The 18,433-nt window shown below is 45.7% G+C and overlaps 1 protein-coding gene across 2 annotated transcripts in view; it reads left to right on the top strand.

Moving 5' to 3' along the window:
- Window positions 1–18,433, top strand: part of LOC137365075 (xanthine dehydrogenase/oxidase-like) — a 162,208-nt gene that overhangs the window by 125,121 nt on the left and 18,654 nt on the right. For both annotated transcript variants that reach the window (XM_068027900.1, XM_068027899.1), the window contains exons 23-32: window positions 2,606–2,739; window positions 4,227–4,314; window positions 4,423–4,509; window positions 8,066–8,257; window positions 12,556–12,701; window positions 13,339–13,420; window positions 14,026–14,121; window positions 15,291–15,419; window positions 15,552–15,626; window positions 18,024–18,076. In XM_068027900.1, the coding sequence (XP_067884001.1) occupies window positions 2,606–2,739; window positions 4,227–4,314; window positions 4,423–4,509; window positions 8,066–8,257; window positions 12,556–12,701; window positions 13,339–13,420; window positions 14,026–14,121; window positions 15,291–15,419; window positions 15,552–15,626; window positions 18,024–18,076 (1,082 nt within the window). The remainder of the gene's footprint in view (window positions 1–2,605; window positions 2,740–4,226; window positions 4,315–4,422; window positions 4,510–8,065; window positions 8,258–12,555; window positions 12,702–13,338; window positions 13,421–14,025; window positions 14,122–15,290; window positions 15,420–15,551; window positions 15,627–18,023; window positions 18,077–18,433) is intronic.

Raw genomic sequence — 18,433 nt, 5'->3', positions numbered from 1 at the left:
ACCACGGGTCAGTTCCTGTCTTTGGGGATGGACACCATGGGTCAGTTCCTGTCTTTGGGGATGGACATCACGGGTCAGTTCCTGTCTTTGGGGATGGACACCACGGGTCAGTTCCTGTCTTTGGGGATGGACACCACGGGTCAGTTCCTGACTGTGGGGATGGACACCACGTGTCGGTTCCTGTCTTTGGGGATGGACATCACGGGTCAGTTCCTGTCTTTGGGGATGGACACCACGGGTCGGTTCCTGTCTTTGGGGATGGACACCATGGGTCAGTTCCTTGTCTTTGGGGATGGACACCATGGGTCAGTTCCTGACTGTGGGGATGGACACCACGTGTCGGTTCCTGTCTTTGGGGATGGACATCACGGGTCAGTTCCTGTCTTTGGGGATGGACACCACGGTTAAGTTCCTGTCTTTGGGGATGGACATCACGGGTCAGTTACTGTCTTTGGGGATGGACACCACAGGTCGGCTCCTGTCTTTGGGGATGGACATCACGGGTCAGTTCCTGTCTTTGGGGATGGACACCACGGGTCGGTTCCTGTCTTTGGGGATGGACATCACGGGTCAGTTCCTGTCTTTGGGGATGGACACCACGGGTCAGTTCCTGTCTTTGGGGATGGACACCACGGGTCGGTTCCTGTCTTTGGGGATGGACATCACGGGTCAGTTCCTGTCTTTGGGGATGGACACCACGGGTCGGTTCCTGTCTTTGGGGATGGACATCACGGGTCAGTTCCTGTCTTTGGGGATGGACACCACGGTTAAGTTCCTGTCTTTGGGGATGGACACCACGGGTCAGTTACTGTCTTTGGTGATGGTCACCACGGTTCAGTTCCTGTCTTTGGGGATGGACACCACGGGTCAGTTCCTGTCTCTGGGGATGGACACCACGGTTAAGTTCCTGTCTTTGGGGATGGACACCACGGGTCAGTTCCTGTCTTTGGGGATGGACACCACGGTTAAGTTCCTGTCTTTGGGGATGGACACCACGGGTCAGTTCCTGTCTTTGGGGATGGACACCACGGTTCAGTTCCTGTCTTTGGGGATGGACATCACGGGTCAGTACCTGTCTTTGGGGATGGAAACCACGAGTCAGTTCCTGTCTTTGGGGATGGACATCACGGGTCAGTTCCTGTCTTTGGGGATGGACACCACGGTTCAGTTCCTGTCTTTGGGGATGGACACCACGGTTCAGTTCCTGTCTTTGGGGATGGACACCACGGTTCAGTTCCTGTCTTTGGGGATGGACACCACGGTTCAGTTCCTGTCTTTGGGGATGGACACCACGGTTCAGTTCCTGTCTTTGGGGATGGACACCACGAGTCATTTCCTGTCTTTGGGGATGGACACCACGGTTCAGTTCCTGTCTTTGGGGATGGACACCACGAGTCATTTCCTGTCTTTGGGGATGGACATCATGGGTCATTTCCTGTCTTTGGGGATGGACACCACGGTTCAGTTCCTGTCTTTGGGGATGGACACCACGGTTCAGTTCCTGTCTTTGGGGATGGACACCACGGTTCAGTTCCTGTCTTTGGGGATGGACACCACGAGTCATTTCCTGTCTTTGGGGATGGACATCATGGGTCATTTCCTGTCTTTGGGGATGGACACCACAGGTCAGTTCCTGTCTTTGGGGATGGACATCACGAGTCATTTCCTGTCTTTGGGGATGGACATCATGGGTCATTTCCTGTCTTTGGGGATGGACACCACATGTCGGTTCCTGTCTTTGGGGATGGACATCACGAGTCATTTCCTGTCTTTGGGGATGGACACCACAGGTCAGTTCCTGTCTGTGGGGATGGACACCACAGTTCGGTTCCTGTCTGTGGGGATGGACACCTCGGGTCAGTTCCTCTCTGTCGGGATGGAGACCACGGGTCAGTTGGTTAACAAATAAGAAGCAGAAATGGAGTAGGCAGGTGTTGCTTACTCTGTGGAAGGTTGGAATTTGTGGAGCCTTTGAGTTAGAAAATGATATCTCCTTTTATTTTTCCATGCTGTGGCACAGTGGTGGAACTCTCACTTCTGTGTTAGATCATGGGTTCAAGTCTCACTTGAGACTTGAACCCATTATCTAGGCTGACAGTCCAGTGCAGTTCAGAATGAGTGTTGCACCATCTTTCAGGTGAGACCTTAAACTAAGGCCCTGTTTGCCCACTCAGGTGGATGTCAACGGTGCCGTGGCAAAATATCAAAGAAGATCAGGGGAGTTCTCCCTGGTGTCCTGGTCAATATTTATCCCTCCTAAAAACAGGTGATCTGATTATCATCACTTTGCCTCTTGTGGGATTTTGCATTGCTGTGTGCAAATGGATTGTATTTACTACACTACAAGAGTGACTACACTTTAAAAGTGCTTCCTTGGTTGTGATGCGTGTTGTGAAGACCTGAGCTCGTGATAGGTGCTGTATAAATGGTAATTTTGCTTTTTATTTAAGGGGAAGCTCTATCAGTAAATGAAGGTTAAAAAATAGTTGGATATGCTGATGAGTGAGATGGCATAAGGTGGGGCAAAGCTGGGGTGGAATTTTATCCTGATGGGCTTTTATGTGCTGTTGAAATCTATGTAATTTTTCATTGCGTCTTCCTGCAGCATCTGGTTGCTAAAGCACTGGGCGTCCCTGACAACAGGATCGTTTGTCGGGTGAAGAGAATAGGAGGGGGTTTCGGCGGGAAGGAAACCCGCAGCTCGCTGCTGTCGACAGTAGTGGCAGTCGCTGCTTACAAGTGAGTGCTAGTGTGAGGGAGGAATATTGGAAACTAATGAAAGTCCTTGAGGAGATTTATGACCTTGTCAATGTATTAGCAATGGCTCTAAAAGTTCAACATTAACTCCCACTGAAATGGAATGGTTAGAGACTATATCCCAGTCTCCAAACTGTTTGTCTTTGTGGGCCTGTTAGGTGCAAACCATGGAACCCCATGGACCTATAAAATTCAAATGAATGTTCCTACTCACTTGTCTGGTCCTTTTGGATATGGTCATGCAATGGTTACAGGGATATTTTAGGGCTATGGAGGTACATTGTTAGTACATTGACACAATTGTAGATCTCCTCAAGGACTGGAGCCTTCATTAGTTTCCATTGGAACACCAACCATGAGGTAGCGAGTTCAAATCCTATCATGGCAAGTTGTAAAATTGAATTCAATGAAGGTAATTTTGACTTTGGGCAAAAGTGTAAAGCAGGTGAGACTGATGCAGCTGGGAGGAGGCTTGGGATGATCCGTTTACCCCCAATAAGTTGTGAGCTGGCAGCAGGAAACAAATGGCCATGAAAGCCACCAGACTGACATAAAAACCCAACCCGCTCACTTGTGCCATTAGGGAAGGGAACATACTAATTCTACCTGGTTTGGTGTATAGGTGACTCCAATCCGGCATGGACTCGATGGACTGAATGGCCTCCTTCCATGCCATGAATGACTCTATGACTCTAATTCCGGTGTCCTGGCTGATATTTATCCCCAAACCAACATTACTCACTTCCAACAAATAATTTGATTATTATATCATTACTGTTTGTGGGCCTGTTTCTGTGCTGTAAGTTCTAGGAATAGCAGTGAAAGAGGCAAGAACAGAACTGAAACTGAGATGATGACCAGATGGTTATTGACTATTGCTCCACTCCTCACAAATCAATTTTGAAGATGGGTCCTAAAAGATACATCAGGACATATACGATGAGCCTAATTTCTGTTTCAATGACCCACCCCACCCCACCCCCTTGACTCCTAACCAAAAGGTCCCAAGATTTAGCAGTGGTCTAAATACCAACACGGGTCAGGCGTGAGACTTCCTACTGTTGCTAAACCATTGCCCTCCTGTCTTACGTCCACAGTTTCTACCTCTTCACCTCTTCTGGGGCACAAAAAGAACTGAAACTCCAAAGGAGTTCCCTGGTGTCCTGTTGTCAATCCTGCAAGATTAAATAAGAGTCTGTGACAGCATGAATTAGACATGCTTTGTAGACGCAGCAGCTTTGCTGGGCTAGGTGACGAACTGCAAGCTGCTGACACGGCCATGGACAAGATAGTTAAGCAGCCTGCTCCCTTTGATTCCTCAATATTTGCGCCCAGTGGGTGAGACTCCATGCTGGGAGTGTGCAATCAGAAATTATAGTTGCATGTGTGAGCTTTCCAACAACAAAAAGGTTTCACTGTTTCTTTTCCCCCCTCCTCCATCACCTCCCCTTCTCTTCTAACTTTGATAGGACAAAGCATCCCGTTCGATGCATGCTGAACCGCGACGAGGACATGCTAGTGAGCGGTGGAAGAAATCCTTTTTTGGGCCGCTACAAGGTAAAGACTTGAGAATGGTGAAAGAAAGGTGAAGAGAAATGTTAATGGAACTGTTTGCCCCACTATTCATGGATTCATTTTTCTTCTCTGCCTTTGTTTTGCTTCAAGGTCGGGTACCAGAAGAACGGGAAAATTGTAGCTGCAGAAATCACGCTTTACTGCAATGCAGGGAATAGCCTGGATAGTTCATCTGCTGTACGTGACACTTAGTTGCATTTCCTTACAAAACAGAAGGGTTTTTTTTATTTGCATAAAGCGGCATTCTACTTAGGAGATGTATTTGGGCTTATTTCCCTGGCTTTTTCACCTGGCTGGAGAGTCAAGAACTGGGGGTCATAGACTCAGAATAAGGAGTCAGGCATTTAGGACTGAGATGAGGAGAAATTTCTTCACTCAGAGAGATGCGAATCTTTGGGATTCTCTACTCCAGAGAGCTGTGGATTGTCAGTCATTGAGCATATTCAAGACTTCGATCGACAATGCATTTTGGATCCTGAGGGAATCAAGAGATATGGGATAGTGTCGGAAGGTGGAGTTGATGTAGATGAACAACCATGATCTTATTGAATGGTAAAGCAGGCTCAAGGGGCCTTATAGCCTATTCCTGCTCCTATTTCTTACGTTATGTTCTCCTGTTTGTTGTTTAACGTTTCTTCAACCAGTAGATATCCAATCGATCATTCAACAACAATGTGTATTAAATAGAACCCATTGCATAGAAAAGATCCCAAGGCAGTCTATAGTATGTGTGGAGTAGGAGGGAATACATAAGTAAAATCAAAGCAATGAAGGAACAAATGCTGAGCCAAACTGAAAAAGTTCGAAGAAATAAGAAAAAGCTTGGTCAAAGATGAGGGTTTTGAGGTTTTGAAGGGAGAAGTGGAGAGTGGGAGGGGTTTAGGGGGGGTTTTCCACAGACTGGCCCCGAAGTGACTAAAGGCTCTGACACCAATAGTGGGCGAAGGCAGAGCAGGCTACACAAAAGGCCAAAGCAAGAACTCGAAGCGGGGCTTGAAAGAGATAGAAGGGTGCAGCAAGTGTAGAGATAAGGTGGAGCAAGGTCATGGAGAGATATGAAACTGAGAGTAAGGGTTTTAAATTCAAAGTGCTGGGGAAAAGGAAGCCGATATTGATCAGTGAGGATGGGGCTGATGGATGAGCAAGAGTTAGTGTGTAACAGAATCACAGAATCGTTACACTGTAGAAGCAGGCCATTCGCCCCATCGTGTCCGCACCAGCTGTCTGAAAGAGCAATTCACTCAGTTCCATTCCCCTGCCTTCTCCCCGTAATGCTGCACATTCTTCCTTTTCATACACCTCTAATACCCTTTTGAATGCTTCAATTGAACCTGCCTCCACCACTTTCTCAGGCAGCACATTCAAGACCTTAACCACTCACTGCATGAAAAAGGTTTTCCTCATGTCACCTTTGCTTCTCTTACCAAATACTTTAAATCTGTGTCCTCTCATTCTCGATCCTTTCAGGAGTGGGAACAGTTTCTCTCTATCTACTCTATCCAGAGCCCTCATGATTTTGAACATCTCTATCAAATCACCTCTCAGCCTTCTCTTCGCCAAGGAAAACAGTCCTAACTTCTCCATCTATCTTCATAGGATATGGCCAGCTGAGTTTAGCATTAGTTGGAGTTGATGGAGGTTCAAGGATGGTAAACCATCAAGGATAAACTGGAGGAGAATTTCCAGATGGCAAGTTTCACTGCTGTTACATCAATGTACAATGGTTTTAGCTCAGGAGAGGAATTTACACAAGGATTTCCTGGGTCAGCTCAGTTTGCATAGCCATTGGAGTAGTCATTGGTGTGAAAAAGGTTTAATGGGCTTGACTGCAATGGGTTGACATCCAACGGGATACTCGCACCCAATGGAGGTTGGCTGTCCATCCCCCTCACCATACAGATTGTGGGATCCCATAAAAATCTCCTCGGGGATAAGACTGACTCCACTACCAACTGGTATTAAGATTGTTCCAACCATGGAAGGAGTGTTCACATTGCAGCCTGTCAAACTATCTGTTGGCTTGTAAATTCTTCTGCCACCACTTGCCATTCTCCAAAAGGAAGGCACAAAAATAACAACTGATTGTCTTATTAATCTCTTTATCATACCTTTCAATAACAATGACTTGCTTTTATACAGTGCCTCTGATGTAGCAAAACATCCCAAGGCAAAGAAACAAAATTTGATACTGAGCCACGTAAGACAGGTGACCAAGAGCTTGGTCAGATAGAGGTTTTAAGAGTGTCTTAAAGGAGTGATGGGAGACTGGCCAGGAGTGTGTTAGAATAGTCAACTCTAGCTGGAACAAAAGCATGGATTTTTTTTGAAACAAATCATTGACACATGCTATGTCTCTCATCAACTAAGAATAGGGAGGGATGTAGTGTTGTAGTGTTTTGAAATTGCAATTGCATCATGCATTGTGCACTCCAGAGACTGCTGTCGAACACACATGCTAGCAAAGAGAAAGTAAAACTAAGACAAAAGAATAAAGAAGAAGCCTTTATGTTCAGCTGCTGCAGTCTTTGTCTCTTAATCTTTGCCTCATATCTTACAGCAAACTCAATCAGACCTCACTCAGTCCCGAGGACATCATAGTGACTATCGACTGATCCCTACTGATCCATCAACATTAAGGGTTGAACTCTACTCCCATTGGTGGGTTAGTGGGGAGGGTGGGAATTCCTCTTGACTATGTAGCTCCGCTGCTAACCCACTTGCATTTATATAGCGGGTTTGACCAAGTAAAATATCCCAAGGCACTTCAAAAGAGGGTTATGAAACAAAATTTGACACTGAACCAGTAAGATAGGCAGATGACCTAAAGATTGATTAAAGAGGTAGCTTTTAAAGAGCGTATTAAAGGAGGGAAACAAGGTAGTGAGGCAGAGAGGTGTAGGGAAGGTATTCCAGAATGTAGCGTCTCGGCAGCTGAAGGCACAGCCATCAATCATGGAGTAATTAAAATTGGGGATGTGCAAGAGAGGAGATATCTCACAGAGTTGTGGGCAAGAGGCGGTTACAGAGATAGGAAGTGGCGAAGCCATGGAGAGAGTTGAAAACAAGGATGAGGATTTTAAAACTGAGGTGTTGGCGGACCAGGAACTAGTCTAGATCAGCAAGTACAGGGGTGAACGGGGACTTGGTGTGAGTTAAGACACGGGCGGCGGAGTTTTGAATGAGCTCGAGTTTATGGAGAATAGAATGTGGGAGACCAGGCAGGAGTGCACTGGAATAATCAAGCCTAGTGGTAACAAAGGCATGGATGAGGGTTTCAGCAGCAGATGATCTGAGGCAGGGGCAGAGTCGGGCAATGTTACAGTGATGGAAATAGGCAGTTATGGTGAATACGAAAATGATCCACAGGCAGGCAAAGTAGCAGCAAGCTTCCACATGCAAAATGTCCTCCTCAGTGAGGTAATCTTCGAAGCATTAACCCTACATTAAAGTGGTGGTCCATAAAGCAAACTGCGGTGGGGGGAGGGGTGGTGAGGCTTGAGGGGAGAATTATTATTCATTTATTGCGCCTCTAAGAGTGCTTGCTGCCCCCAAATGTATCCCCAAAACTGACAATAAATTCAGAGCAGAATCCAGGCCATGGGCCTCATGTATATTCTTGTCTAGTTAAAGGATAATAAGAGGGAAAGATTTTTTATTCAGTGGCTTCCTTACTTAAGAAATCGCAAAGTCAGTTCTTTACACAACCATCTTTCTGCTCCATCTCTGAAACCAGGTGATGGATAGAGCTTTATTCCACATGGACAATGCTTACAAAATCCCGAACATTCGCGCAACTAGCTACATCTGCAAGACGAATCTGTCTTCCAACACTGCGTTCCGTGGATTTGGGGCACCTCAGGCAATGCTGATCGCAGAGTGCTGGATGAACGATGTTATTGCAACGTGCGGGCTGCCTTCAGAGCAAGTATGTTGCAGGCGAGGGCTGCTGGAGAGGGGGCGGGTGGGAGAGAGCTGCAAGGACATGCGACACAGATAAGGGGCACAAGAAAGCACAGAGTAAAACAGAATGGGTTAGCCCATGAAGGCTACTCCTCCCACAGATTATCGTCTGCCTTTAACTCGGGGTGGGAATCGGAGACGGGAATTTAACTCCTGCTGTTCGTTCGCAGTCCCTGATGCTGACTCCCGCCTTCTTTTGAGTGGGGAGAGTGGAGTGGAGGGGTGTTGGTGGACAATGGTAAAATTGTGTAATTCACAGAAACCAGTCCTGGCAAGATAAGAACAGATTTGGTGTGGGGGGGGGGGGGGGGGGTGCGGGGGGTGGTGGAATGGCTGGGGAGTTCGCGTGGGTTTATAAAGTCCAGGATCAAAGAAGGCAATGCCACTTCAGAGGGTCTGGCCTAGAAGTGACTCCAGTCCCACACCAACTTGGTTGACTCTTAACTGCTCCATGAATTGTCTGAGTGGGCCTCTCAATCCTATCAAATCCCGAGAAATGATAACAAGAGCCCTATGGGCTGCAGCGTGAGCTTTCCATCTCTACCTTCTTCAACTGGGGACCACAATAAGCATCAGCCTTGCCAGCAACGCCCACATACTAAGAATGAATTAAGGTAAATAAAAGCAAGAAATTCTGGAAACACTCAGCAGGTCTGGCAGCATCTGTGGTGAGAGAAGCAGAGTTAACGTTCTGTGGAGAGAGAAGCAGAGTTAACGTTTCAGGTCAGTGACCCTTCTTCGGAACTGGCAAATATTAGAAATGTCAAAGGTTATAAGCAAGTAAAGTAGGGTTGGGGCAAGAGATAACAAAGGAGAAGGTGTAGATTGGACAAGGCCACATAGCTGACCAAAAGGTCATGGAGCAAAGGCAAACAATATGTTAATGGTGTGTTGAAAGACAAAGCATTAGTACAGATAGGGTGTCAACAGACTGAAAATTGAACAGCAGCAAGTACAAACATGAAAAAAACACAGTGGGTAAGCAAACTGAACAAACTAAGATGAAATGAAATAAACACACAGAAAAAATTGTAAAAAATATAAAAATGAAAAAATAACTAAAAATAAAAGTAAAATGGGGGGCCTGTCATGCTCTGAAATTATTGAAGTCAATGTTCAGTCCGGCAGGCTGCAGTGTGCCTAATCGGTAAATGAGATGCTGTTCCTCGAGCTTGCGTTGATGTTCACTGGAAAACTGCAGCAATCCCAGGATAGAGATGTGAGCATGAGAGCAGGGGGGAGTGTTGAAATGGCCAGCAACCAGAAGCTCAGGATCTTACCTGCGGAATGAGCAGAGGTGTTCCGCAAAGCGGTCACCCAGTCTGCGTTTGGTCTCCCCAATGTAGAGGAGACCACATTGTGAGCAGCGAATACAGTATACTACATTGAAAGAAGTACAAGTAAATCGCTGCTTCACCTGAAAGGAGTGTTTGGGGCCTGGGATAGTGAGGAGAGAGGAGGGAAGTGGGCAGGTATTACACCTCCTGCGATTGCAGGGGAAGGTGCCATGGGAAGGGGACGAGGTGGTGGGGGTAATGGAGGAGTGGACCAGGGTGTCACGGAGGGAAAGATCCCTTTGGAATGCTGACAGGGGAAGGGAAATGGGCCGGACACGGTTGAGGGCCCTGTTGTCATGGAATGTGTTCTGATATGTCTTCCTTTTCCCTCAACCGAGGAATTCCCCCCCTCCCCCCCACCGTGGTTAACAGGGCCCTCAACCGTGTCCGACCCATTTCCCGCACCTCTACCCTCACCCCTTCCCCTCCCTCCCAGAACCGCGACAGGGTTCCCCTTGTCCTCACTTTCCACCCCATCAGCCTCCATATCCAAAGGATCATCCTCCGCCATTTTCGCCACCTCCAGCGTGATGCCACTACCAAACGCATCTTCCCCTCCCTTCCCCTGTCAGCATTCCAAAAGGATCTTTCCCTCCGCGACACCCTGGTCCACTCCTCCATTACCCCCACCACCTCGTCCCCGTCCCATGGCACCTTCCCCTGCAATCGCAGGAGGTGTAATACCTGCCCATTTACTTCCTCTCTCCTCACTATCCCAGGCCCCAAACACTCCTTTCAGGTGAAGCAGCGATTTACTTGTACTATTTTCAATGTGGTCTACTGTATTCGCTGCTCACAATGTGGTCTCCTCTACATTGGGGAGACCAAACGCAGACTGGGTGACCGCTTTGCGGAACACCTCCGCTCAGTCCGCAAGCAGGACCCTGAGCTTCCGGTTGCTGGCCATTTCAACACTCTCCTCTGCTCTCATGCTCACATCTCATCTCTATCCTGGGCTTGCTGCAGTGTTCCAGTGAATATCAACGCAAGCTCGAGGAACAGCATCTCATTTACCAATTAGGCACACTGCAGCCTGCTGGACTGAATATTAAGTTCAATAATTTCAGAGCATGACGGCTCCCCATTTTACTTTTATTTTTAGTTATTTTTTCTTTTTTACATTTTTTTTTTGTATGTTTATTTCATTTCAACGAAGAACAAAGAACAGTACAGCACAGGAACAGGCCATTTGGCCCTCCAAGCCTGCGCTGATCTTGACGCCTGCCTAAACTAAAACCTTCTGCACTTCCGGGATCCGTATCCCTCTATTCCCATCCTATTTATGTATTTGTCAAGATGCCTCTTAAACGTCTCTATGGTACCTGCTTCCGCCACCTCCCCCGGCAACAAGTTCCAGGCACTCACCACCCTCTGTGTAAAGAACTTGCCTCGCACATCCCCTCGAAACCTTGCCCCTCTCACCTTAAACCTATGTCCCCCAGTAACTGACTCTTCCACCTTGGGAAAAAGCTTCTGACTATCCACTCTGTCCATGCCGCTTATAACTTTGTAAATCTCTATCATGTCGCCCTCCACCTCCGTTATTCCAGTGAAAACAATCCGAGTCTACCCAACCTCTCCTCATAGCTAATGCCCTCCAGACCAGGCAACATCCTGGTAAACCTCTTCTGTACCCTCTCCAAAGCCTCCACGTCCTTCTGGTGGTGTGGCGACCAGAATTGCACACAATATTCTAAGTGTGGCCTAACTAACGTTCTGTACAGCTGCAGCATGACTTGCCAATTTTTATACTCTATGCCCTGACCGATGAAGGCAAGCATGCCGTATGCCTTCTTGACTACCTTATCCACCTGCATTGCCACTTTCAGTGACCTGTGGACCTGTACGCCCAGATCTCTCTGCCTGTCAATACTCCTAAGGGTTCGGCCATTTACTGTATACTTCCCACCTGCATTAGACCTTCCAAAATGCATTACCTCACATTTATCCGGATTAAACTCCATCTGCCATTTCTCCGCCCAAGTCTCCAACCGATCTATATCCTGCTGTATCCTCTGACAATCCTCATCACTGTCCGCAACTCCACCAACCTTTGTGTCGTCCGCAAACTTACTAATCAGACCTGCTACATTTTCCTCCAAATCATTTATATGTACTACAAACAGCAAAGGTCCCAGCACTGATTCCTGCGGAACACCACTAGTCACATCCCTCCATTCAGAAAAGCACCCTTCCACTGCTACCCTCTGTCTTCTATGACCGATCCAGTTCTGTATCCATCTTGCCAGCTCCCCTCTGATCCCGTGTGTATCTTAGTTTGTTCAGTTTGCTTACCCACTGTGTTTTTTTCATGTTTGTACTTGCTGCTGTTCAATCTTCAGTCTGTTAACACCCTATCTGTACTAATGCTTTGTCTTTCAACACACCATTAACATATTGTTTGCCTTTGCTCGATAACCTTTTGGTCAGCTATTCTGTGACCTTGTCCAATCTGCACCTTCTCCTTTGTTATCTCTTGCCCCACCACCGCTTTACTTGTTTATAACCTTTGACATTTCTAATACTTGCCAGTTCCGAAGAAGGGTCACTGATCCGAAACGTTAACTCTGCTTCTCTCTCCACAAATGCTGCCAGATCTGCTGAGTATTTCCAGCATTTCTTGTTTTTATTTCAGATTTTCAGCATTCGCATTATTTTGCTTTTATTATAATGAATTAAAGTAAAATGGCCAAGAATTTCAGAGTCTATTTTTAACTCTCCCTGACAGATATCAAGAATCTGACACGGAAGGGCTGAAGGGCCCATTCCAGGCCAGCTAGTGTTCCAACCCACTAATTTGTTCAATCACTGGGGGCACAAATGGGGTGCACGGGCCCCCCACACCTGCAGTCCTGACATGCATTCCTGTAGTATGCCAGGAGTGCTCATTTACCCACAATAATCCTGTTCCCTTTCCATTCCCAAGGTGCAGAAACTGAACCTGTACCAAGAGGGAGACCTCACCTACAGCAACCAAAAGTTGGAAGATGTCAATGTTGGGAAATGCTGGGATGAATGTTTGGAGAGGTCATCTTATCACAGCAGGAGAAAAGCAGTGAATGAATTTAACAGGTCAGATATGTAAATGCTGCTCTGTCTTTGCTGTATGTTCCTTTCAACTTGGTTTATCAAACTGCTGTTCTCATCGTTGTCTTGCTGGTTGGCTATAGCTCAGTACGTGGCACTCTTGCCTCTGAGTCAGCAGGTTAGTGGGTTCTTAGTCCGTATCTAGAGACTTGAGCATGAAATCCAGTCTGACGGCCTTGTGATGTACTGAGGCTGTGCTGTACTGAGGCTGTGCTGCACTGTTGGAGATGCTGTCTTTTGGATGAGGTCTTAGACTGAGGCCCTGTCTGACCTCTAAATTGAAAGTAAAAGTGCACACTATTTTGAAGAAGAGCAGGAGAGTCCTTCCTGGTGTCCTTGCTAATATTTATTCCTCCACCAACACCGAGAAAAGATGACCTGATTATTTATCACATTGCTCTTTGCGGGAGCTTACTGTGCACAAATTGGTTACCACTTTTCCCACATTACAACAGTGACTACATTTCAAAAGTATTTCATTGGCTGTGAGGCACTTTGTGGCTTCCTGAGGGCATGAAAGGTGCTATAGAAATGCAAGTTCTTTCTTTAATCGGTGAGGCAATTTAAAGCCCCATAATGTATTTGTGCAAGGGTTAACTGTTTCTTCATTCTTTATGCCAAGACAACATCGCTGGAAGAAGAGAGGACTGTCAATTATTCCAACCAAGTTGGGGATAAGCTTCAATGCCGCATTCATGAATCAGGTAAAATGTAGGTGGTGGAGAGGGTGGGTGGTGGGTGGTGGGAGGCTTACGGGGTTATGGGGGGGGGGGGTTGCGGTGATGGAGGTGAGGGTAGCTGCTTTCATAGAAATTAAATCTGACATAAAAAATAAAAACAAATCCAAAAGGACGATTAAAAAAATAGATATCGCTGGAGCAACACAGCAGATTCTAAAAGAGGAAAGTCAGGGTTAACATAGGAGTAAAGCCATTCAGCCCCTCAAACCTGTTCTGTCATTCAAATTGGATCAGGCTGATGTATATCTCAACTCCATTGGCCTTCCTTAGCTCCAAATCCTTTGATGTCCTTACCCAACGAAGATCTAACTATCTCAGTCTTGAAAGACGCAACTGTCCCAACAGTTTCAAGTGCTTATCTTCCATCAAAACTGCAGTAGCAGCGGATCTTGACTCAAAGTTAAGAAGCTTTCATGGTGTGAATGCATGGTTCCAGTGAGGAGCTTCAGCCAGCAGGATAATATATCAGACAATTTGTGGTAGGGGCTGGGTGGGAGATTTCCCCGTTTGTAATTGGGTATTGTATTGCCTGAACAGCAAATTAAACATTCTCCTGTATTTTGTTTCAGGCGGGAGCTTTGGTCCATATTTACACTGATGGCTCAGTCCTTCTGACTCATGGTGGCATTGAGATGGGACAAGGCCTCCATACCAAGATGGTACAGGTAGGAATATAACTGAGACTCCCCAAGAAGAAGAAATGGAGTCTATATTCCAGGCATTTTTTTCTTTCATTTTTATTTATATTCATCTCCATTTAAAATCAATTAAATGGAAATAAATTTTGCCCGATTTATTTTCTCCCCTAATCGACCTGGTATTGTCTGGTTTTCCTGTCTATCCCAGGATATTACATGGCTACCAGATGTTGTGATGCAGAATGCATCCCAACTATATGGAACAGGCTGGATGGACCAGTGGGCTTTTTCTGTCCATCACTGTTCATATGCAAACAGATTTCCAAAGATATTCTCCTTTGCGATTTTTTCCTTTGGTGGCGACCCACTGGCCTGACCTAAATTGGCATCTTAGACATTTTGAGACGAATCCCCTTCCATGCCAGGTCAATTCTCCCCATGTTTTGGCCAACACTCATCGCTTTATTCAACAGCGGTAAGAATATATTCACTGGTCGTTCACTTTGTTGCCGCTCCAGAGGTGAGATGAGGAGGATTTTGTTTTTCTTTAGTCAGTTACTGTGATCTGGAATGCACTGCTTGAAAGGGCAGTGGAAGCAGATTCAACAGTAACTTTCAAAAGGGAATTGGATAAATATTTAAAAAGAGAACATTTGCAGGGCTATGGGGAGTGGGACTAATTTGATAGCTCTTTCAAAAAGCTAGCAGAGTCACAATGGTCAGAATGGCCTCCTTTGGTGTTGTAACATTCTATGATCCTCACATGTCTCTAATAGAACCTTCCAGTTTCACAACCACTATGAACAACAAGGGCAGAGATCTGGCAGGAACAACTTATCCTCCAAATTTCCCTTCCAGGTCACACACCATCCTGACTTGGGCATATAAGGTGGGTTCTTCATCGGTGCTGACCCAAGATGCACAAATTTTTATGGTGGAAGCAGCCTCACCGCAAGAGACCACAACTTCCAGAGACGGAAGGCCGGTGTGCAGCCCATAGGTCAGGGAGAAAGTCCATCTCTCACGCCATCACAGGGCAACTAGAGAGGGCCAATAAATGTTTGCTTTGCCAGTGGCAGCCACATCCCAAGAGCAAATAGAAAGACAGATGAAAGTCTGCGGTAGGCCCAGAGTTGCTTTGCCCTGAATGATTTGAATAAATGATTGGGTCTTTTTGAATATTCTTTGTTATCCAGGTTGCCAGTAAAGCTCTGGAGATTCCAGTTTCCCAGATTCACATCTCGGAGACGAGCACTAACACTGTCCCAAACACAAGTTCGACAGCGGCTTCTGTAAGCTCCGACTTGAATGGAATGGCAATTTCTGTAAGAATTCAACCTTGAAAAACCAACAGGCTTTATTAAAATAAAAAATTCTTCCGTTTACATGATTCCTCCCCTTTTAGGGAGTGATGATATAACCTCATATAACAACCAAACGATGACTGTTTGTTTCAGAACGCATGCCAGACCCTTCTCGACAGACTGGAACCATTTAAACGCTCAAATCCAAACGGGACTTGGGAGCAATGGGTAGGTACAAAATAATTAGTTGCGTGGGCCTTTTTTTTTTGCTCATTACTAATGCCTCTTATTTCTTCAATGGCAATATATCAGGAATATCACAGTTGGACGAGACCAACTGCTTGACGTTGTTTAAGACATGGCAAGTGTCTTTAGAGATGGCACTCACTCCATGTGATCTCCTGGGGGAGTCAGAGAAGAATTTTCCACAATATTTTTTATTCTTTATTGCCTCTGGGATTTTTCTGTTCTTGTGTTCTTATCTGAGAGACTTTCTTTCATCGTCTCTTTTAGCACTTCTAATCTGCCCTTCCTATATTTCTCATCATTATCTTTAGTTTTATTATACCCAACTTTTTCTTGCAATTCCCAATGAAGCTTCTGTTTACTTTTAATGTATTTAACCCCAAAGCTCTATTCTTTGGGGTTGAGGTGGCGGAGCAGTAATTTTGCTGGACTAGTAACCCAGAGGCCCAGGCTAATGCTCTGGGGACATCGGTTTGAATCCCACCACAGCAGATGGTGAAATTTGAACTCAATTAATAAATCAATCTGGAATTAAAAGCTAGTCTAATGGTGACGATGAAACCATTGTCGGATTGTTGTAAAAACTTATCTGGTTCACTAATGTCCTTTTAGAGAAGGAAATCTGCCATCCCTTGCACATCAGTGCAAAAGACAAGGCTGAAGCATTTGCAGCCATCTTCAGACAGAAGTGGTGAGTCCTCCTGAGGTCCCCAGCATCACAGATGCCAGCCTTCAGCCAATCCGATTCTCCACGTGATATCAAGAAATGGCTGAAGGCACTGGATACTGTAAAGTCTACAGGCCCTGACAACATTGCGGCAATAGTACTGAGGACTTGTGCTCCAGAACTAGCCACATCCATGGGGAGTCTCAGTTATATTCCTATCTGCACCATCTTGGTATGGAGGCCTTGTCCCATCTCAATGCCACCATGAGTCAGAAGGACTGAGACATCAGTGTCAATATGGACCAAAGCTCCCGCCTGAAACAAAATACAGGAGAATGTTTAACTTGCTGTTCAGGCAATACGATACCCAATTACAAACGGGGAAATCTAACCCCCTCCCCCATCACCCCCACTCCACCTACACAGATTGTCTGATATGTTCTCCTGCTGGCCAAGGCTCCTCACTGGAACTGTGCATTCATACCATGAAAGCATCTTAGCTTTGAGTCGAGACCCACTGCTACCGCTGTTTTGATGGAAGGTAAGCACATGAAACATTGGGACAGATGGGTCTGTCAAGACTGAGATAGTTAGATCTTTGTTGGGTAAGGGCATCAAAGGATTTGATGAAAGGATAGGGAGAGGCAAGATAGACTTAATAGTGCAGTTCTAACGGGTGTACAGGGACAGAGGGTTCATGTGCACAGATCCTTGAAAGTGGCAGAACATATTGAGAGAGCAATTAGCAAAACATATGGGATCTTGAGCTTCATAAATAGAGGCATTGAGTACAAAAGAAATTAAGTTATGCTGAAACTTTATATAAATCTCTAGTTAGTCCACAACTAGAGTATTGCACCCAGTTCCGATCACCACACTTCAGGAAGGATGTGAGGGTCCTGGAGAGGATGCAGAGGAGATGTATCAGAATGGTTCCGGGGATGGGGGATTTTAGTTATAAGATTAGGTTGGAAAAGCTAGGGTTGTTCTCCTTGCAGGAGAAGTGATAGAGGTGTACAAGATTCTGACAGGTTAAGATAAGGTAGACAAAAAAAAGCTGTTCCCATTAGCTGATGGTACAAGGACTAGGGAACACAGATTTAAGGTTTAAGCCAAGAGATGCAGGGGGGGATGTGAGGAAGAACTTTTTTATGCAGTGAGTGGTGAAGTCTTGGAACTCACCTATAATGGTGGTGGAAGCAGGGATGATAAATGTTTCAAAAGGAAATTCGATGGACACTTGAGGGAAATAACCTTTCAGGGCTATGGGGAAAGAGCAGGGGAATGGGACTGACTGGATTGCTCTACAGACAGCCGGCATGAACCAGATGGGATGAATGGCCTTTTACCCTTAATTCCCATGGTGTCCAAAAATCTATCAATCTCAGGTGTGGATATACTCAATGTCTGAGCATGCACAACCCTTTGGAATTGAAAATTCCAAAGATTCACAACCCTCTGAGTGAAGACATTTCTCCACATCTCAGAATTTAATGACCGACCCCTTATCCTGAGACTGACCCCTGTTATAGATTCTCTCGCCAAGGGAATTGACAAGAAGTAAGTCATCAGTTCTGCAATACATGGAAGCAGACCTTTGCAAACTGCATACAAGACTAACCCATCACAATATATATAGTCGGCCTGGACTCTACACCTGTTTGAGAGATTATTAACGTTCCTATTCGATTCTGCATTTTTTTTCCCCTTAGGTCTCTGCAGCTTATATGGACAGAGTGAGCCTGTCAGTGGCAGGGTTTTACAGGTAAATGTTTACGTCCATTTGTCGTTTGTGGGTTTATAGCTAGAGCAGCCCCGAAGATATGTCAGTAAATTGGGCAAGCACATGGCAGATGAAATTTTATACAGAGAAGTGTGAAGTACTGCATTTTGATAAATAGAATGAGGAGCAACAATATGAACTAAATGGTAAAATATCAAAGGGAGTGCAGGAAGAGAGAGATCTGGGAGTATATGATCTTTGCAGAACAAGTTGAGAAGGCTGTTAAAAAGTACACAGGATCCTTGGCTTTATAAATAGAGGCATAGAATGCAAAAGGCAGTAAGTTATGCCAAACCTTTATAAATCACTGGTTAGGTCCAGCTGGAGTATTATATCCAA

This window comes from Heterodontus francisci, chromosome 3, assembly GCF_036365525.1.
Source record: "Heterodontus francisci isolate sHetFra1 chromosome 3, sHetFra1.hap1, whole genome shotgun sequence".
Classification (NCBI taxonomy): domain Eukaryota; kingdom Metazoa; phylum Chordata; class Chondrichthyes; order Heterodontiformes; family Heterodontidae; genus Heterodontus; species Heterodontus francisci.
The sequence above is the reverse complement of the archived record's forward strand: the minus strand, read 5'-3'. Positions and strand labels throughout refer to the sequence as shown.